The sequence below is a fragment of the Aptenodytes patagonicus genome, chromosome 20 (genome assembly GCF_965638725.1).
Source record: "Aptenodytes patagonicus chromosome 20, bAptPat1.pri.cur, whole genome shotgun sequence".
NCBI classification, from domain to species: Eukaryota; Metazoa; Chordata; class Aves; order Sphenisciformes; family Spheniscidae; genus Aptenodytes; species Aptenodytes patagonicus.
In genome coordinates, this window is record NC_134968.1 from 1,293,961 (window position 1) to 1,314,523 (window position 20,563).

General features: G+C 67.1%; 1 protein-coding gene across 2 annotated transcripts; it reads right to left on the reverse strand.

Annotated features, from left to right (window-relative positions):
• Positions 1-3,260: 3,260 nt before the first annotated feature.
• Positions 3,261-19,934, reverse strand: IGFBP4 (insulin like growth factor binding protein 4). Of its 2 annotated transcripts, XM_076356842.1 has the most exons (5): positions 19,889-19,934; positions 13,071-13,409; positions 6,752-6,906; positions 6,377-6,511; positions 3,261-6,071 (listed from the first exon to the last, which is right to left on the reverse strand). In XM_076356842.1, the coding sequence occupies exons 1-5, from the start codon at positions 19,932-19,934 to the stop codon at positions 5,943-5,945; spliced, it is 804 nt and encodes a 267-aa protein (XP_076212957.1). In that variant the 3' UTR covers positions 3,261-5,942. The 2 variants fall into 2 exon arrangements, with proteins under 2 accessions (XP_076212957.1, XP_076212956.1); XM_076356841.1 differs by lacking the exon at positions 19,889-19,934 and having other exon boundaries at positions 13,071-13,437.
• Between the last annotated feature and the right edge of the window lie 629 nt (positions 19,935-20,563).

Here is a 20,563-nt window from a genome sequence, read left to right on the forward strand (position 1 = left end):
CGCTGCTCCCCTGCATCGTCAAATCCAGCTCCCTTTTGCGGAACTCCAGCCACAACCGGGAGGGTTCATCTTCTGGGGAACGGGGCGATGGCTGCTTTTCCCCGCTTTGGGACTGCTTTGGGATGGGGAGCGGGCCCATCGCCAAGCACCGTCTTCCGCATGTGGAATTTTTAGTTCATGGAAAACCCTTTTCCAGCGCAGCATAGCTGGAGCACAGGCTCAGACACCGCGGGGACAGTTCAGCCAAAACCACCTGGATTCAGGAAAAAACAAACAATTCTCTGAGTTCCTCATGGCTTCCAAAGTTTGTCCCAGGCTTCCTGGAAGCGCAGCTCTTGGTTTTGGTTCCTGGGTCCAGTTCCAGCCATTTTGTAACAAACCCAGACCCTGTCCTGGCCGGGCTCGCGAGTTTGTTCCCAGCAGCCTCTGCTGCCAAGGGGTGATGCCCCATGTCCCCCGCCACAGCAAGACCCCGAAAGCCACCAATGCTGTGGCATGTGGCCAGGCTGTCCCTGGTGACAGGGACTCGGATCGCACCGGTGACCACCCACCATGCATGTGGGTGCACGGACACGTGTGCACATGTGTGGGTGACACACAAAGCCCTGGTGGCAGCGGGGCGGGCAGCAGCGTGGTGGCCACAGGGGTTTCTGCACAGAAACGTCCTCGCCCTGCACAGGCGACGGGGAGCTGCTGGCTGTTGCAGGTAGAGCATGTGCAGAGCTTTGCTTCGCAACGAGACGTGGACCGGCTCACCCGGGACCCAGACCCGCCACCAGACACTGCTGGGGGTCAGCATCACTGCCTGCCTCCCCCATCCCGACACAACGGGGTCCTGCCACCGCTGCCTGGCGCAGCCCTACCCGGGGGTCCCGGCTGGCAGCGCTTCCGGACACATGGAGGGTGCAGGAGGGCTCGGTTTCCTCCTGTCACCGGCTTCCTGGTGACCTCCAGAAGAGGGAAAGGGCCACAGCCCTCCCTCGGCGGACAGGGAGGAGCAGCGGCACGCGGGGGAGCAGGGAGGAGGCAGGTGCCCCCGGTCTTGCAACCATCACGGGAAGGGGCAAATGACCTCCGGACCCTGCGGCACCAGCCCCCGTGCTCCCAGCAGTGGCTCTGCCAAATGCACGTACATGCACACACAATTCTCCAGCCAAATCAGTTCCCAAGCCCAGTCTGGTGCCCCCGCAGCCGCCAGGGCTGGGGGCAGCCAGAGGGGGGCCCTGAAGGAGAGCCCCGGTAGCCCCAGCCCTGAGCAGCCATCAACGTGGGGCCGGGGCGCTGGGCCGGGCTCCAGGAGAGCTGGCGTCTTCCCTGGTCCGGCTGCTGATCTGCTGCGCCAGCAAATTACTGCGCTTGTCTACATTGGCTGCAGATGGCTGCCTTCGGGCCCAACTCCTCCAGGGTGTTTGCACAACCCCGAGCACCGCCGGCCACACAGCTCCAGTAACCGGAGCATCAGGCTGGCACTGGCCCCAGATGACACCTCCAGCCTCGGGGAGCTGTGACGCCGGAGACCCAGCGTTCTCCTGCAACGTGACCGCAGGCGACGCTGCCTCCCAGCTGCCCCGGCGAGCACGTTTGCTGCAAACACCATGAGAAAGCCGAGCCATGGCTGGGAGCGCCGGGCAGCCGGGAGGCACGCAGCCACCAGCATTGCCACGCCTGGGCATCTCTCAGCTACCAGTCCCCTGACACCCTCCCAAAACACTGACCAAAGCTGGTGATGCTCAGTGCATACCAGCACCGGCATGCACATGCACATGTGTCACAGGCTGCAGCTCCACGAGGCTGGCAGCACTGCCTGGCCAAGAGCACGTCACCCTGGTGTGAGCTGGTGCCTGTCCCTGTCCTCCCCTGAACCTTGAAGCCCGTCCAGCGTCTTGTCCTAGCCTGGTGCCATCTCCGAGCCCTGCCACTGCTCTGTGCCGCTGTGCAGGGCCGGCGGTGACGATCCTTGCTGCCCTCGCGGTGGCACTGAGCAGAGGCTGAGCTGGGACTCACAAGGAGGCACAAAATCATTTGCTTCCCACCCCATCCCTGCTCGGCATAGCTCTTCCTGAGGCTTTGTGGGTGCCTGGATTTTCAGGGCTGCTGAACCCCAAACACAGTGTCCCCCAGGCTGGGAGGGACCAGGTGCTCGGGCAGGGATGGTATGGCTGAGCCTGTCCCCACACCGGTGGGATGCCTGGCACTGACCCCTGAGCCCCGCAGGCTGCGGATGCTGCTGAGCGCAGGCAGGCACTGGCCCTGCTCCCACAGCCCAGTCCCTGGATCTACAAACCAGACGCTCTCAGCTCAGGCATTTTTTCCACTTCCAGGCTGCTGCAATCCAGCCCCCCACCCTCCCCAGCTCCCCCCGCCCCAGCCTCCCTTATCCTGCTCTGCAGCTGGCCGTGCCCATGGCCCCTGGCGGAGGACAGGCAGGTGCCTTTGGAAGTGGCCAAAGGGGGTCCCTGCCCAGCGGGTGTGAGGAGCAGCCCAGGGCCCAGCCTGTGCCGAGCTGCACCTGGGGGACCTCAGGGTGAGGAGCGGAGGGGCTCCGGGGGAGCAGGGACCCGCGGGTGCTCCTGGGCGATGTCCCTCGCTGCCACCAAGGATCCCTCCCCACTCACTCCGCTGGCAGCCGGTACAGCCACGCTGCTCTCCCTAGTGCCTGTCCACGGTGGCGGGCAGAAAGAAACTGTCAAATATTTTTCCTGGCAGCTCGGAGCCGGAGCCATCTGCAGCCGCTCAGCTGCCAGCCCCCATAGCTACAGCAAACAGTCCCCAGCCAGGCTTTCGCGGGTGCACACCTCGAACCCCTCGTTCTGAAGCATCGGCCGGCTCCAGCGTGCTCTGCTCCCACCGCCAGCACCGGCACTTCCCAGGGCCAAGGAGATGGGGCTGGTCCCGCCAGCGGTCCCCGGGGATGTTTTTTGAGGGGGGTCTGGAGCCGGGGCAGGCTAGCAGCACAGCACAGCATCTGAACCTCCCTGGGGGTTGGGGCTGCAAGTGCCGCTCCTCCACCCTCTGCCAGGGCTCAAGACAGCGGCAGGAGGGTGCCAAGGTCACGGGCAGTCTCTGGTTTAATTTGGCCTGTTTGGAAGGGGAGCGTTTCCATATGGCACACACCAGCACTGCAGGAACACAATGTCCAGCCGGGTGGGATCCCCGCAGACCCCTCACTCCTCCTCTGCTTTGCTTCCCCCCTCTCCTTTTCTTTAAAGCAATGCAAAGATAAAATACACTCGATAGAAACACACTAAAAAACGGGAAAATTAAATACAGTAATTACCTTTTTTTTTCTTTTTGACGATACAAAGTTTCAAGTTTACAGTAAAAGAGGGTCGGTGCTACACGGGAGTCCGAAGGGACGGCCTTGGCCCAGGAGGAACTGACAGAAATCACATTGGCGTGCAAAAACGCCGCTGGGGTTGGGGAGCCTTACACTGGTATATGATCGTGTGTAAATACAGCCTTAAACTACAGGAGAGACAATATAAAACGCTGGAGCCCTCTGAGCTGGACACAGAATGTGCCCTGGCAAGCGCCGGCATCCCTGGCCCCTGCCTGGCTGCTCACCGGCCACCCCAAAACCAGGAGGGGCTCCACTGGATCTGCCGGCGCTGCCCTGGCTGTGTGCGGGGAGGGTCTGGGTGGCTGAGCCCGGTGAGCTGGGGCTGCCACTGCACCCTGCACCCCGCCATGGTGCTGCTGGCGTGGCCGCGCGGGACCAGCACCATGACCGGCCATGGCCCCCAGCAGCACCTCCCCACGCCCCGGGAAACCCATCCTTTGCGCGGTGGCACCGGGGGGCCAGGGACTCCGGCAGGGGCAGGGACCCCCGTCCTCGCTGACCACCATCCTGGCAAATTGACTCAGTTTAGAAGTTGTGTGCAGCCTCTTTCGAGCGGGGCCACACGCAGCCGGGCGGGCGGGCGCTGAGGCAGGCAGGGGGTCCGGCAGGGCACCAGGGCAGGCAGGGGATTTCGGCAGGAGCCCGGCGAGGCACCGAGCAGGGATGCAGCCAGCAACTCGACAGCTCTGTGGGACCCTGCTGGGGACGGCAGTTTGCAGCAGGGCAGGGGCAGGAGCGCAGCCCTGCGGGATGGAAGTGCTGGGGCCACGCTGAGACACGTGCACCTGGGACACGGGATGTGACACAGGGACACTGTCACCCGGACGAGAAGCCAGGTGAAGCCTTGCCGATGAGCTGCAATACTGAGCCCGGTGCCAGCCTCCATCCCGGCTCGCTCTGTCCTCGCCGTCCAGCCAGCCCTGGCCAGCAGGATGGCAGCACTTGCCAATCCCCGTCCCCACCTGCACCCCCGCCAAGACATGTGGGGACATCCCTGCCGGTGCCGGGGAGCTGCCGAGCCATGCCGTGCCATGCCACGCCAGGGAGCTACTGGGGACCGGAGGGGCAGAAGGGTGTTTCACTAAAACTGAAACATTTTGTTCCCATCGGGAGCCTTGGCACCCACTGGCATGGATGGGGCAAATCCACACGGAAAACCAAAACATCCCACTGTGGCCATGGAGCCGGGGGTTGGGTTGGGGGGGATCGGCAAAATCCCCTCTGTCTTTGGCACACTTGCCATGGCAGCCAGCATGGCCATTTGTCACCTAAAAAACATTTAGGTGAAAAATTTCCAGCCCGGCTTAAAAAAAAAAAAGAAGGAAAAAAAAAGGTACAAAAATAGTGACAATTTCTCAGCTGATAACTGTGTGCTGGCGAAATCTGCAGATCTCGTCACTGAGACATTCCAGAAATTCATCCTGGTTTTGTCACGTTGGCCAAGTTGGAAGAAGAGAAGACAGAAACCATCGCCAGCGGTGCCCTGTTCCGCGGAGATGGAGGATTTCAGCCTCAGGGGCCACACGGTTGGTTTTAAGATCCCACCAACAACATTTTTTAAATAATAAAAATCTTTGGGGAAGAAAAAAAAAAAACCAACAAAAGGAGCCCTTCCTGCTGGGAGGCGTTTCCTGGGCGTCCCTCGTCCCCGACCCTCCCCTTGGACCCAGCGCCCGCTGGGGGGGACAGCGGCTGGGGACGGGGCAGGGGGAGGCAGGACGGATGGGAGGAAGAACGCTGTGGCTGCCAGCTTTGTCCCTGCACAGGGAGTGGGACGGGGCTGGGCCGTGGGGCAGGCGGTTCCCAGGCTGGGGGGCTGCAGCGGGGAGGGGGAAGGTCTCTTATTGCTCTGTGCGGCTGCGATGCCCATCGAATGCACACGCTTTGGGTGAGATGGAGGCAGGGAGGGCCCCAGGCAGGCGGTGGCGGGGGGGTCTCTCTGGGCCCCCCCGTCCTTGCCTGGGCAGCCTCCTCCCACCAGGGAGGGCAGGATGAGGCACTTCTGCTGCCGCACGCAGAGGTCTGGTGTGGACGGCAAGGCACTGCAGGCAGGGGGTGCCGCCGTGGCACCCCACGAGACGCCGGTGTGTTCATGGCTGCCTGCGGGGCCAGGCTGGGCTGGGGCATCAGCTAAGCCTCTGCCGCAGCCACCGGGCTCTGGGTCCCCCAGCCGTGCCACAGTACGGAGGGGACGGGGCGAAAGCTGTGGAGGCACCACGGGGCAGGTGGGCAGCGGTGGCTGCGGGAGCAGCACGGAGGGGCGGCAGCATCGTGGGTGCTCTCCACCCACTCCACCCGGGCAGCCTGACACCAGCCCCAGGGCAGCATCTGTCCAAGCAAGTGTCCGTGCGGGATGGAGGTGCCGCTGGCGCGTGCCGGGGAGCCCTCAGCAGTGGCAGCTAGTGGTCATGGCACAGGTCGCGGTGCCGTGCCCCGTGCCGTGGGCAGCCCGTGGCGCAGAGCACAGCGGCGATCTGGGGCGCATGCCAGGGTCCCATCGCACCGGGGAGCTGCTCGGCGGTCATGTCCCCTCTCTTCCTCTCCTACGCAGCCCTGGTGGGTGTCCTGGCCGTGGCATGGCGCGGGGCTGCCGCAGTCACGCTCACATGCTGCCCGCCAGCTGGTGACAGTCCAAGTCCCCCTTCAGCTCCAGGAAGCCTGGCAGCTTCACCCCCGTCTTGCGGTCCACGCACCAGCACTTGCCTCGCTGCCCGTCCAGCGCCGGGTGACACTGAGGGGACAGGTTCGGTGAGGGGCGCCCAGCCTGGCCCCCACGGCCCCATCCCTGCGGGCTGCCTGACTGGGGCGATCGGGAGCTCTCGCAGGGGCTTTGCCACCCCCATCCTACCCTGAGGCTCTTGCAAAGAGCCCCACAACACCCGAAGGGTGATTCCCACTGAAGCCAGGGGCTGTGGGTGCCCTGCCATGCCCCAGCACCGGCCCGTCTGTCCGTCCCCCCCCTCCCAGCTCTGCAAAATGCCTCCATGCAAGCAGCACCCCCCCTGGCCCCCCGTGAAGGGTGAGAGCCCATCCTACCTGCTTGGGGTGGAAGTTGCCGTTGCGGTCGCAGTTGGGGATGGGGATGACGTACAGGTCTTCGTGTGTACGGGTCTGCGAGGCGGCCAGCCTCTCCAGCGCCCGGTGCAGCTCGCTCTGGCACGAGCCCTGCGCCTGCAGGAAGGGGGGGCTGAGCCAGCAGCAGGGCTGGCACGTGCCCCCATCCCAGCGCCCCAGGACCCCGACCCTTGGGGTTGCCCAACAAGCACCGGCTTCAAACCCCCCTCCTGCCCCGGGCTCCACCAGCGCCAGAGCCCAGCCCAGGGGTGCTCAGCACCCATCCTGCCCTCCCTAGCCCAGCACCACCCCAGCGCCTGGTGCCAGCCGCCTGCCACGGTGCCACGCGGTGCTCACTATGGGCCGCGTCTCCTCGCGGTGGTACGGGCTCCCGCTGTTGCGCATCTTGTTGCCGTTGTTGACCCGCTTTGCCTGCTGCTTCTGCAGGCACTTGCGGTCGTGGATGCTGCAGGGGCTGAAGCTGTTGTTGGGGTGGTCGATCTCCTCCTTCTCTGCAAGGACACAGACCGGAGAGGGCTCAGTGCCAGGGGGCAGCCCCGGGGATGGCGGTGCCCCCGCGGTGCCCCAGCCCCCACAGAGCAACTTGCACCCCCAGGCACAACGTGCAGCCGGTGCTGCCGGACCCCGCACTGCCCTCCCTGGTCCCCACAGGCGTCACCCCCAGCCCGTCACCCCGTCACCCCTCCTGCCCCTGCCACCACACTGGGCTGAGCTCTCCCTGCAGCACTGGGAAAGGCTCCTGGGAGTTTTTATTAGCCACGATTCATGGGCTTGTTGCCGTGCATCTGTTATTGTAGGGTTGCAAATGCACGCTGAGAGAGTGCCGGGCTGTCGCTCGGGTATGCTGTGCGGCACGAGGGTCTGGCTGTGCCGCGTGCCAGTCATGTGCCACTGGGCACCGGGTGCTCACCCACGGCACTGGACCCACGAGGCTGGAAGGTGACCCTGGGACACACAGCCAGGGAGTCCCAGCAAGACCCCGGTGCCCCCAAAAAGCTGCCTCTAAGGAGCTGCTGTGGGAACGTGGGCACCGGGGCTGCACCAGGGCAGTGCTGAGCACCCGCCAGGCCCAGGGCAACACCGGGCGCCGCGGCCGGGAGCGGAGCCGTGCTCTGCCGTGGGGCACAGCCCCCGCAAAAACATGAAAGAAGAAATTCCTGGAATAAGAAAGTTAATCTCCTGTGGGGCCAATCCCGAAAGGCGGCGCTTGGCATCCTTGCCTGCGCCAGGAGCGCAGCCAAACTGTGATCCCAGATGTTGGCAGCTGGAGGAAGTGTCATGAGACCCGAGCTCTCTGTGCGACTTCATTTTTAAAAAGCTGACGGTTCCTCCAGTTTGGGGCCTGTTAATGCTCTGCGGAGGGGGGACTCCCCAGGGAGCCAGGGTCCCACCTGTGCTCAGAGGCCACGTCAGGCACAGCCCGAGCAGCGTTTTGACTCCCAACCCACTTGGGCTGTAAGAGGAAAGCGGCCAGGGTTCCCTGCCCGAGTTTATCCCAGGGTTGGGCTTGTACTAATCAATATTGCAGCCAGCAACGGGAAAAACCTTCCCAAACCAGGCGGGGGGGTGTCACGGTGCAGCATGGGTGGAAGCACCAAGGGGCTCACAGCATCGGGGACAGAGGCTGCCGGGGTTGTGCCCAGCACCAGCCCTTCCCGCAGGCAGGTAGCAGGCAGGCAGCAGGGTCGGAGCCGCAGCCTCCTGCCCACCACGTCCCCGCGGGATCCCGGCCACGGTCTCCCATCGGCACCTCATACGGAGGCTCCCCTGCAGTGAAGCGTTCCTGGACCGGCTCCCAGCGGCCCGGTTAAAGTTCACAGCGAAGCCCCATCAAATCCTTCTCCTTCATTCGTGTTATTTGCTCTTTGTTTAATCTGTCAATTTTTTCCAGGAAATGGCTCATGCCCTTGAAATTTGAAACACAAACCCAAAGTCTCCCAGGACCCTATGCAGAGCGATGCCAGCCCTGGCGCGCACCAGCCCCAGTGACACCAACCACGGGGCCATGGCGCAACGCAGGCACTGGCAGCAGAGCCCAGCCGGGGGCTCGGGGGGCTCAGGCAGGGATGCTCCTTCCCTCCCCTGCCTCCCCCCTGCACCTCCTCAGGGAGACATGCAAGGAAGAGCCGGGCAGGAGATTTGGCACCGGTGGGGACCACCATGCCAAAGTCCCGGCACCTCCATGCGCTGCTCCCGCGCCGTGGAAAGGCAGGACCAGAAGGCACCGGCCGCTGCCCGCTCTGCCCAGGGGGAAGCCCTCCCCCAGCCCCGGCACGGACGAACACCCCTCCTCCCCCCACCAGACGCCTTGAGAGTGTCAAATCTCTTGGCTTAAATAAAACCAGATGCCAATAACATTTTCATAAGGTCACATGAAACATCGGTGCCTCCGGGCAGTGAGGCGGTTCTCACCCGGCACCCGGCTCTGCGGACAGAGCTCTGGGACCTGCGGTCCCCCAGCTCGCACACCAGCTCCAGGATCCCTCCCCACGGCGGGGATTGCTGCAGTCCTTGGGGTCACTTTCCCACCCGCTACACAACATGCGGCAGCTCAAGGAGCCTCTCACCTCCCTTGGCAATCCTGCACCAGCTGGATGAGGAAACTCCTCGCACTCATGCACAAAGGCATGGAAAAAGCAACTTCTGTGGAGCCGGGAGGCCCCCGACCTGCCAGCCCCCCACCCCACTCCCGGTGCAGCCCGCTCTGCCCCGACCCCTTGGGAAGCACCATCTGGATGCCAGCCCCGGCAGCACCGGTGCCTGCGGGGTGCCCCCAAGCCTCCTCGTGCCTCTCCCCCTGGTCCCGCTCTGCCTGGCAGCCTTGGCCATGCAAGGCAGCCCATGCACCAGCCACCACCACCCTGGTGCTGCCGGTCACAGTTGGGGCTGTGCCGGCAGAGAGAGGTCTCTGAGTGGCAGGGGAGGACAGGCAGAGGGGAGGGGGGGTGCCTGCTTGGCCAAGGGCTGGGGGAAGCCACTCTGCTCGGTTTGGGATGGAAGCGGGTGCCAAGGGGATGGGAATGGGTGCTGCCCTCGCCGGCCACGCAGACCAGCCGCCCCGTCCCAGCAGGAGGAGGGTTTCTGCCCAGCCTTCTGCTCGCCCGTGGACAGGAGACACAAACGAGTCATTCAGCGTCGCCTTCAATTAACAGGAGCTGCAAATGAGGTTGGTCACATGCCGAACTTGTGACTCACCGCACTGAGCCCGACGGAGCAGTGAAGGGCTCCGGGCTCCACCGCGTGGCTCCCATGGGAGGAGAGCCTGGAGCAGAGAGTGAAGCCTTGGAAGCATGTGTGTGTCTGTGGGAGAGGGATAAGTGTTAGGGGCCCCCGCAGCTCCAGCCCCGCTCCCCCCAGGGAGCCCAGGCGCAAAGGACCCCATGTGCCCCATGGGCCGGAGGGGACACATCCATGTGTCTGTGGCCAACACGGCACATGAGCCACGGTGAGTCCCAGCACCCTCCGCTTCCCCGTCTGGCACCCCTGGTGTCGCCTGCGGGTGGTCCTGGCAGGGCCGTGGCACAGTGACGGCTCTCTCGGCTGCCGGGGCTCTCAACTTGACAGGCACCGGCACGGGGAAGTCTGTACTCGTCCTGCCGGGCACTGGCCCCAGCGGAGCACAGGGAGCTGCGGTACTGGGGTGGCTGGGGCGCAGGCACCAGGCACCTACTGCCCCTTGGCCAGGAACACCAGCTGGGAAGCCTGGCCTGTCCCCATCCCATGGGGACATGTTGCTGAGCCCTGCAGTGCTCAAACACGGCCGAGCACATCTGCGCCTCCCGGCTCGGCGCCCAATGTGAGCCCGATGTAGGAAAGGTCGGGATGCAGGAGAGGGATTGAGGGATGCAGATGCAGACGATTGCCCATAGGGACCAGAGCCTCGCCAGGAGCAGCGCCCGGCCCGGAGAAACCCAAGCATGGGCGAAGGCCAGACCCCATCCTGGGGGACAGCTGGGACAGGGCAACAGCCTCGCCTGGTCCCCTTGACCGGGCAGAAAGGGGCAGTGATGGATGCCTGCGGGGTGGACACTGCCGGGGGCTGAACCCAGCCTGTTCTCACTGCCTGTGCACCATCCAGCCAGGGCTCGGCCACCGCCGTGCCTCCTGGGTCACTGCACATGGGAAGGGAACAGAATGCGTCCCAGTCACTGCTTACAGCAACCACGCGGGATGCACGGAACTCCCATGGGGTCAGTTTTTCCCAGACATAATTATTTACCCAGTATTAAATCACTCGTCATGTGTGCTGGGGAAAACGTGCTGCCACACACAGGTTCAGCCATCACCTCCCCCAGGCACCCACAGGCTGTGCTGGAAAGCTGCAGCTGGAACCTCCCAGGGCTGGCCCCATCACAGGGCTCTGGCCGAGCAGCGGGATGCCCTGGGAGCCAGCTTGGAGCTGGCAGGGCTGGGAGCAGGAGGGAGGGACCAGGGTCCCGCACAAGGTCCCCAGACCCGCAGCCACAGGAGAGGGTCTCGGATCAAGAGAGCGGCTACCTGCTCCCTCGCTTCCTAGAAAGTCCCATCCCATGGGTCTCGTGGGTCCTGGGCGAGCGGAGAGGCTCTTTCCTGGTGATGGAGCAGGGAGCCATCATCCAACCCCTCCGAAAGCCCAGCCTCAGCCCAGCCCCCACCGATCCCAGCCTCTTCCCTGGAATGCAGAGCCCCCCAGGCCGAGCCCCCAGACAAAGTGTTTACTGTACAAGCTGCATGTTAACCGCTTCCCAGCCGCCCGCCCGCTGCAGCCTCTGCTCGCCCGGCACCCACGCGGGCTCAGCCCCGGGGGACGTGGGCGCAGCCGGGGGGCACCTGCTCCATATGTCCCTGCCCCTAAATAAGCATTTAATTCCCTTCTGCTTACTCGAAGGGGACCCATCGGATGCATGGCCGTGCCAGGGTGCCCTCGCTGTGCCAGGCAGGGCTGTGGTGGGAGCGATGGAGCCTGCAGCCCCCAGCCCCACACTCCCACTGGCTCCGGGCTGCTGGAGCAGGACAGGGACCCGCAGCTCGGATGTCCCACCAGGACCTTCCCACTGGGGCCGCACGAGCAATGTGCTGTGGGGGAGCTGTCCCGGGTGAAGGGGTTCGCCGCTGCCCGCTCCCCCATCCTGCCACCTGCGATGCTGCAGGCAGGCACGGTGCCCGGCGGGCGAGCCCGGCTCCCACGGCCACCCACCAGTCCCCAGCAAGGCCAAAACACCGCGGGAAGGAAGGGAAAAAACTGCAAGTCTGTTTCCTAAAGGCTCTGGGAAAAAATGCTGCGTTACACGGGGCATGGCCAAAACCAACAGGCCTTGGCAGCCCGACACAGCCCCGGGCCAGGGAGCCCAGACAGCTCCTGCAGGATGTGGGATGAGGACAGACAGGCAGGGCAGGGGGTCTCCACAGCAGACCCCATGCTGAGCACTCGTGACCAACTCCTGTCCCTGGAGAGGGACGGCCGGAGTGGCCCATCCATGAAGGTTCCTCCTCACCGTGGGGACACCAGCAGAGCTGCCATGGACCAGCCATGCGAGGAGGGAACGGAGCTGGGATCCAGCCCTCGGGGCGGACAGGGACAGACACTGCTCCAGCCCCCTCTGCCCCTTGGGGAGCTTTGGGTGACCCCACGTGGGGACACAGCGCCAGGCCAGCTCACAGACTGTCCTGTGGCGGGATGCTACTCCCCAGCCCCAGGGGACATGGTCCCCATCGCAGCCTGTGGGAGAGGGAAGGGGGAGCATGGCATCCAGACCCACCGATGGGCCAGCCCCAGGGGCCAGGTCTCCACACTCCGCCCCCGGGAGCAGCTCCATTCTCACTGTCAAAGCCGTGGTGCGACCTGCGCAGCTCTGGAACTGGGCTCCCACCACCAGCTCCGCTCCCGGCCCCCAGGCCCTGTCCAAGCACCACAGGGGTGGCAGGGGGCCACAACCAACACCTGAGAGAGGGTCCTGGGGCAGACAGGCGCGGACAGAGCCCTCAGGCAGTGGGTTTCTCCAGCCTGGCCCTGCCTGCTGCCCACACCCCCCTACCCTCCCCGGCTGCGGGAAGGACACAGCTCGTGGCAGAGCCCCGGCACAGAGCCCAGCCTGACCTGCCTGCGACGGAAGCAGGTGCCCCGAGGCCTCTTTCCTGTTTCCTCCTGGCGGTGCAGGCAGAGCTGCCGGCAGCATCCCGCGAAGGGGCAGCGCAGGAGTCACCATGCAACGGGAGCTTCCCTGGCAGCTGAGACCTGTCCCCAGGGGCCGTGGGTGCCTGCGGGACCCTGGGCTGCCCTGCCATCCAGGGGCACTCTGCAGCCAGGGCACGGCGGGTGATTGAGTCCCTGCGGAAGCACCCCACTCCAGCATGCACGGCACCACCGGCCGTGGCACTGCTGTGCCAGCGGTGGATAAGGATGGCACAAATGTGACCCGCTGGTACCCGGCTGTGGGAGCTCATGCAGCTCAGCACTGCTCCCTCCCTGGGACACACCCCGTGCACGCCCATCCCCAGGCTGCCCCGTCCCGTCCCGCCGCAGGGTCCCTGCTGAGCCCCCCGCCCCGCTCCCAGCCCTGCAGCCCCAACTCTTGCCAAGTACAGAGCAGGTCGGCACAAACGGGGGCTGCTCGGGGGCACCGCCGGCAACCCGGCACCCACCCTTCGCCCCTCGGCCGCCTGGAGCCAGCCTTACCTGGTGGCTGGAGGCTCTCCTGGATGGCCTCGACGTCGGCCAGGTCTGTGCAGACGCCCTGGCCGTGCATGAGGGTGTGCAGGGGCCGCGGCACGCCGCGGGGCGGGTAGCAGCGCAGCCCGGCGCCGCAGCGGGCGGTGTAGACGCCGCAGGCGGTGCCGCGGCCGAGGGCGCAGGTCGCGCAGCAGCCGCAGCCCGGCTCCCGCACCAGCTCCGCGCAGCCCTGCGGCGCCTTGCAGCGCGCCAGCCGCTCCTCCGAGCACGGCGGGCACTGGATCGCCTCCTCGCCACCGCCCGGCCCCGCCGCCGCCGCCAGCAGCAGCAGCAGCAGCGGCAGCGGCAGAGCGCGCCCGGCGGCCCCGCGCATGGCGGCCCCGCGCCGCTCCGCGCCGCTCCGCGCCCGCGCTCCGGCCCGCTGCTGGCGGCGCTCGGCTGGCGGCGGGCGCGGGGCGGCGGCGGCTTTATGCGGCCCCTGGCCACACCTCCCGCCGCCGGCACCGGGGCCACCGGCGGGGCCGCCCCCGCCGCCACCGGGAAGCCACCGGGGAGAGTCGCTCCCCGCCGACGGGGGCGGCGGCGGCGGCGGCTTCGGCACCGGGGCCACCGGCGGAGCAGCTCCGGCGCCGGGCAGCCCGGAGACCCCCGGCCCTGCACGCCCCGAGCCTCCCTGGAGACCACCCCGCCTCCCCCTCGCAGCCCCGCTGCCCCCGGCAGCCGCCCCGACGCTCTGCCCGCCGCCGCCTGCCCGGTCCTGAGAGCAACTGGGATGAACTGGGAGGGTGGGAAGCACACGGGGCTGCATGGCGGGGGCTGTGGCCAAGACCCCCAGCGTGGGGCAGCTCGGGGTGGGCTCCGGGCCCCGGGCGCGGGGGTCGCCGACGGAAGCAAAAGCGCTGCCGGCAACACAGCACCACGGGCAGCTCAGCCCCGGTCTGCCAGCGACGCCCCGGGGCGGCACCGCCGGCTCCCCGCGCCCCCCCCCCCCGGCCCCGCACCCGCCGGCTCCCCGCACAGGCCCCCCCCGGCCCCGCACAGGCCCGTGATAAGTTGAAAGCTGCCGGCACCTAGTGGCTATTTAGGAAAATTGGGAGGCGGGCGGGCGGGGAGCCCGAGCATCCCTCCCCGCGGCTCCGGCCTCGCCGATCCCCGCAGCACCCGGGCAGGGGCGGCCGGGCAGCACCGCGGGAGGGCGGAGGCCCGAGAGACGACAGGGACCAGCCCTGTGCCCGGGGAGACGGGTCCCCGAGCATCACCCGGGGCCTGGTGACCCGCGAGCTGCACCCAGGGGCATGTCAGCCAGCGCCGGGCTCGGGGCAGGCGGGGGGACCCGCCTGGATGCGGCAGGGGAGTCTTGGACACAGCCCGGGTGGGGTGAGCTCCAGCACAAGCGCAGCTTCGCTGACCCTGCCCTGCGTGAGACGCTGCGGTGCCTGGGCAGGCCTTGCACGGGCTGTCTGTCCCCCACGCGCCCAGCTCGCTGCGGGGGGTGGCAAGGGGGCAGAGAGCCCCTTTCCCTGTCCCCGGGGACAGGATGCTGCAGGGTCCCAGGGACAGGATGCGCTTTGGCCAGGTGTAAGGCAGAGACTTGCTGAACTCCGGCCATGCGACGAGGAGTGGCTGGGCACTGCAGGGAGCTTTGTCCCGCATGCCCAGGGACACACCGGCACAGCAGCATCTGGGTGCTGGCCACGTCACCACACTGGCCCTGGTCAACACTAGCAAAACCGCCACCCTGTGCTGCACAAAGACTGACGAGATGACCACAGCCATCCCCACCGCCAGCACCAACCGGGAGACAATGCAGCCCATCAGGAAGGTGACCTTCACCCTGTGAGACACGGGGAGCCAGCTCGGCCCCGTGCGGCACTGCGGGGCGAGCACAACGTGCAGGGAACAACCACATCCCACAGGGCCTGGGCTGGCCCTGCTGAGGACTTGGCTGAGCAGCGGGAGCCACTGGGGTTTGTGACTGCACCCTGCATCGCTTTCAAGGCAATTAATGGTCATTAAACACTCGGACATTGAGCCTTGCTGCGGGGCCCTGGAGTGGGGCTCGGTGCAGCGGGTGGGATGTGGGGCAGCCTCCCGGGGGTGGGCAAAGCTTCAAAGGGGCCCTGGGAGGTGGGGGCTGCCCCGCGGTGATGTACAAGGGGATGCACCTGGGCTGCCCCGGCAGGATCCTGCCCCAGCGCAGCAGCAGCCTGCAGCTCCTGCAGCTCCTGCAGCTCCTGCCCCAGCTCCGCTCGCCATGGGGCAGGCCAGTCCCCAAGCACCGGCAGCAGGGCTTGGCAGGCTGCTCCACGACAGAGGCGTGAGGGGAGCTCACGCTGGCCAGGGCCCAGCTCTGGTTGTGCCTGGGAATTTAATGCAGCACAAAGCGACAGGAGCAGGCGCAGGGCCCTGTGCAGGTGCGATACTGGACGTCACTTGTTTCATTTGCCCTGATTAAACAGGCAAGAGGGAGGAAGGTGGGGAGCAGCGAGTGGACAAAAAGCCACCTCCCCAGAGTGCCTCAGCCTGGCCACGCACGGAAAGGGCTCAGCACATCGCAGCCCCCTCGAGAGGAGCAGAGCCAGCCTGTAACGCAGGGCCCAGGCTGAGAATCCCAAACTCATCTCATGGGTGAGCACATCTAGTGCTCAAACTGGCATTTTGAGGCTTGAGTGCCAGCACTAGTGGCACTGGCCGCGGAGGCTCCCAGGACCTTCTCTCTGCTGTGCAGGTGAGCTGGGCAGCACTGAGCGTGCAGGCAGGACACGGGCAGGCGGGTAGGACTTGGGGCGGGCGGGCAGGGTCCGTGTCCCCCGCGCTCCCCAGCTGGCACAGGGGCCCTGCAGGGCATTGGCACCCGGCGCTGCCCTGGAGCCCCTGCCCTGTCTGGCACTGCTGCGCGGTGGCCATGACGCGGGGCAGAGGCGCCAGCCTTGACACGGTGTCCAAGCTGGGGCCAAACCCAAACAGGTGCCCAGCCCCGCTCAGGCCGCGGCACCTTATCAGGCCTTGGCAGCACTGAGCGCCCGCTGGGGAGACTGTTGTGTCTGCGGGTGGAGGCAGCAGGGCAGCACCGGCATCCAGCGGAGCACACAGGGGACGGGGACGCGCTCGCTGTGCAGCCCTGGGGGCTGTCCCTGCCTCTGGCCAGGCATGGCTCCTCCAGGTCCCCATCCCAGCACCATCCTGTGAGATGGAGAGAGGGCCAGGGCTGGTGCACCCCACAGCCATGTTGCCCTCCACCCAAGATCATGCCCCCACAGCCAAGGAGGGTGCTCAGTGCACGGTGCTCGGTGCAGCCCAGCACCCCTGCCTGTGACAGGGCAGCCCTATGCTCCCAGCCCTGGGGCTCTGTGGGCTCCCAAAACACCTTTCCCAGCCTCGGTGGCTCTTTGGGGTTCCTGAGGCTGTGGGGGGCTCAGGCTGCTTCCCTGCAGAGAGTCTGGAGCTGCCCCAGCCCTGGGTAGAGGCTGCAGGTCACCACAGGGCAGGGGCAGAAGGGAGGCTGGGGGTCAGAGAGGGCTGGAGACCCCCAGCCAGGGGTGGCCCTGACGGAGCAAGCAAGACACAAGGCCATTTGCACTCACTGTGGGACACGGTGACTGCACCCACCACAGGGCACAGGTATCACACCCACTGCAGGACCCCGACACCTCCCTGGCCCTCACAGCCCCGTCCCCAGGGCTCAGCCCGGCTCACCCATGAGCCAGTCTCCATCCCCTCCCTGCGCCAGACACCAGCAGCCGGGCAGACCCCATGGAGCACCCGGCTGCTCTCACTGCAGCCAATGCCCCCTGCTCTCACCCAGCCCCTTCCTCCACTCCCCTCCTCGCTGGTTTTACTCCCCATTTCCAGGCAGCATCTCCTCCCTGGCCCTCCCACACCTCAGTTCCAGCAGCTCCTCCTGGCCCTGGCTCCCTTCCCCGTGGTTCCCGGCTGCCCTCCTCGCTCCTGGCCGGCGGGGCAGACAGTGACCTGGCCACATGGGTGCTCAGCCCCTGCCGGATGCGGCCTGTGGGGCGCAGGTGCTGGGGCGGGCAAGGGGCGTGTCATGCGGCACGGGGGCCGTCGTGATAACAGCGGGAGCCGTGCCAGGGCTGCGGGAGCAGACAGCGTGGGCGAGCAGGATGAGCCAACCCCCCCCGTCCTGGGCAGCCTGGCCCCGAGGCAACGGCATGGGGTCCGGCGGCCCCCAGCACCTCCTCTGTGCACTCTGCATCCTCTCAGTGCTGGCCGGGTGCCTGCCTCCCGCCACAGCCCAGTGGTTTTACCCCCTGGGCTCGGAGGATACCACCCCGGATCCGGGCACCAGCCCCACGGCCCCCACGGCGCCCACACTGGACAGGGAGGAAGGTAGGCACGGTGAGGTGGGGACATGGCTTCCCTGGCATCCCCAGCTCCTGCACCCCAGCAAGGAAGGGGCACCTCCGGCGTAAGGCTGGAGGGTGAGGTGTGGGGTGCCGGGGTCCGGGGCTGCTGGTCGCACCGCTGTGGCCGCAGTGAGTGCCAGGAACTGGGAGTTCTGTGACATCCCAGTCCCCCTCCAGCCCTGCCATCTCCCACCCCATCTCCCCTTTGCTCCTGCAGACGGAGATGCTGGCAACTTGGAGCCCACGCAGAAGGTGCTGCTGAGCAAACCCCCACTGGTGACGGCCCCCAGACGCCGGGAGCCCCTTGCCAGGGGGGCAGCGAAGGGCCCGGGCCATGCCCCGCCACACATGCGAGGCCAGGTGCCTTTCCCTGGGCAGCCTCCCCCCCCCTGCTCTCCCAGCCCTCCTGAAACTCCCCAGCCGCTGCCGGGCCCCTCGCCACGTCCTGCCCCTTATCTGTGCTCTGCCCGCACAGCCGCACCAGCCCAGGCAGGGCAGTGTGCCCTGCTCCAGCCCCGAGCCGCGGCTCAGCCACCTCTGCCCCTTGGAAAGGAGCCGCGGCAGCTCCCGGTGTCGCCCTGCACGGCGCAGCCCCACGGCAGCGCTGGGGCTCGACCCCCACCCCAGGCTGCAGGCAGCGATGGCTGCGGGAAGGTCCCATGTGTCCCCTGGGATCCCCCCCCAGCCCCGCACTGAGCTCTCCCCATCTGTCCTAGCAGCACCGACCCACAGCCGCCCCGGAGATCTTCGAGGGGAGCGCGGAGGAAGAGGAGTTCCTGCAGATCAAGGTGGTGGAGGGGTCCTGGTCCCTGGGGGGGCTGCGAGGGGCAGCCCGGGATGGGCACCCAGGCGAGGGGCTCTGGGGGACATGGGCTGGCAGGGCGGGACAGGAATGGTGCTTGGGGGTCTCGCGCTCAGCCCCTCCTCTCCTCCGCACAGACGACGGCGAAGGGGCTGCCCCGGCGGGTGGCCCCAGCCCCATGGACGGACCCTGCTCTCCAGGTGAGAGGTGGGTGCAGGGCACCCGTGCCAGTCCCTGGCAGACGGGGCTCCCGTCCCACGGCTCACTGCTCTCTCCCTCTCCAGATGCACAACGGCTCTGGTTGCGTCTGCCCCGTGCGCCCTGGCCCTCCTGGCCCAAAGGTGCAGTAGTTCTCCCTGCAGAGAGGCGTGGGGTCCCACTGGGAGAAATCCCTAGGCTCTTTTGGCCGTGCAAAACCTTTCCTGCTCAGGATTTGGACTCTCACTTCGGGGTCTGGGTTGGGGGGATAACTCAGGTGTCCCCTGCCAGGGGGGCAGTGTGTCCCCACGGTGGGCACCGGCAGAGGAAAGCGCTGGGAGCCAGGAGCCAGGAGCCAGGCTCTGTCTTTCCCCGACAGGGAGAGAAAGGCGACCGAGGGTCCCCAGGAGAGAGAGGCCAGCCCGGTTTTTCTGGGGAGAGAGGGAAGACCGGCAGCCCGGGGCAGCCAGGTCACCAGGGTCCCCGGGGCCCCCCGGGTCCTCCTGGACAGCCGGGGCCCCCGGGACCACCAGGCGCGTGGGAAGCCAGGAGCCCACCCATGCCTGCCGCCCTCCCCAAGGGATCGGAAAACGAGGTGAGTGCCGGGGGGGGGGCACAGGTGGGTGACGCCGGGGCTGGTGGGTGATGCCAGCACTGGCTGCAGTGTCCATCGCCGGCTGGACCAGCAGGGACGGGGAAGGCTGGGGCACAGGGCTGTGGGAATGGGCAGCCCAGGGGAGGGGGACCAGGGGATGGGATGCGGCCATTCACCGACTCTGCTCTCTCTTTCCTCTCTCCCTCCAACCCGACACGCAGCTGGGAACGTCCAGCCATGCAGGGAACCGGGGACCCCCAGGCCCCCCCGGGCTGCCCGGCCTGCCCGGACCCCCTGGCTACCCAGGCCATGAAGGCCCCCCAGGGGTCCCCGGGCGGGAGGGGCAGCCGGGACCCCCTGGCCCGCCAGGGGCTGTGGGACCACCCGGTTTCCCTGGGGCTGAAGGACCTCTGGGGTCTCCAGGCTTGGCTGGGCCAGACGGACCCCCGGGGGCACCAGGGCTCCCAGGCCCACAAGGTCCCCCCGGGGTGCCCGGGCATGAAGGACCCCCCGGTCCCGCAGGACCCATATCACTCCCTGGCAAACCAGGGCTCCAAGGGGAGCCGGGATTCCCCGGACTAAAGGTAAGGGGGTCCCAGCCTAGCCAGTCCGTGGCCCTGGGGCCACAGCAGAGCCAGCAGGCTGGGGATGGAGCAGCTGGGCTCACCAGCCCCTCGCTCTGCCCCGGCAGGGAGCAGCCCCCAGCACTGAGCCCATTGGAGGGCTCCGGGGCTGCCCCAGCCTTACTGCTGCAAGGCTCAGGGGGACACCAGGTACTGAGCCCCCATGCTTACCACCCCGCATGCCTTGTGCCGGTAGGGTGAGAAGGGCGAACACGGACTGCCGGGCATGCCAGGGAGCCCTGGCCGGACCGGAGAGACGGGCTCCCCGGGCATGCCTGGTCCCATGGGGCCGCCAGGGCTGCCGGGGGACTACAGGGTGAGTAGGGGGTCCTGGGGCTGCAGGTGCCCAGGGGCGGGGGGCAGCCCCTACGCTCACCCCAGCACATCCTCTCCTTCCAGTGCGACTCACGCCACGCAGGGCACCGCGGATCCACCGGGCCGCCAGGCCCCAAGGTGAGCCAGGGGAGCGGGCACCGCAGGCGGCGGGTGTTAGCAGCGAGGGCACAGGGACAGCGCTGGCTGCGGCCACTCCCCGGTGCCAGCGCCAAGACTGAACAGCTCCATGGCGGGTGTTACCCCGTGGAGTGAGGCACAGCGCTGTGCCGGGGGGCCGGGAGTGCCCAGGGACCCCCGGAGCCGGGGCACTGACAGGACCTCTCTGCTTTCCTTCCAGGGAGAAAAGGGCGACCCCGGAGAGCGGGTTTGTAGCCGCAGGCACCAGCGTGGGGGGGAGCTGGCTGGGAGGGGGGTTCCCATCCCCACAGCCTGAGTGTGAACCCCTGAGCCCCATGTGCTGCCTCTGCTCCCCCACCGCCCTCTCCGTGCCAGGGCAGCGCCAGCCTTTGCCTCGCCCCGGCGGCACCGACAGAGTCCCCACATGGGCTGGGGCACAGCGCGGGGCGGCAAGTCACACC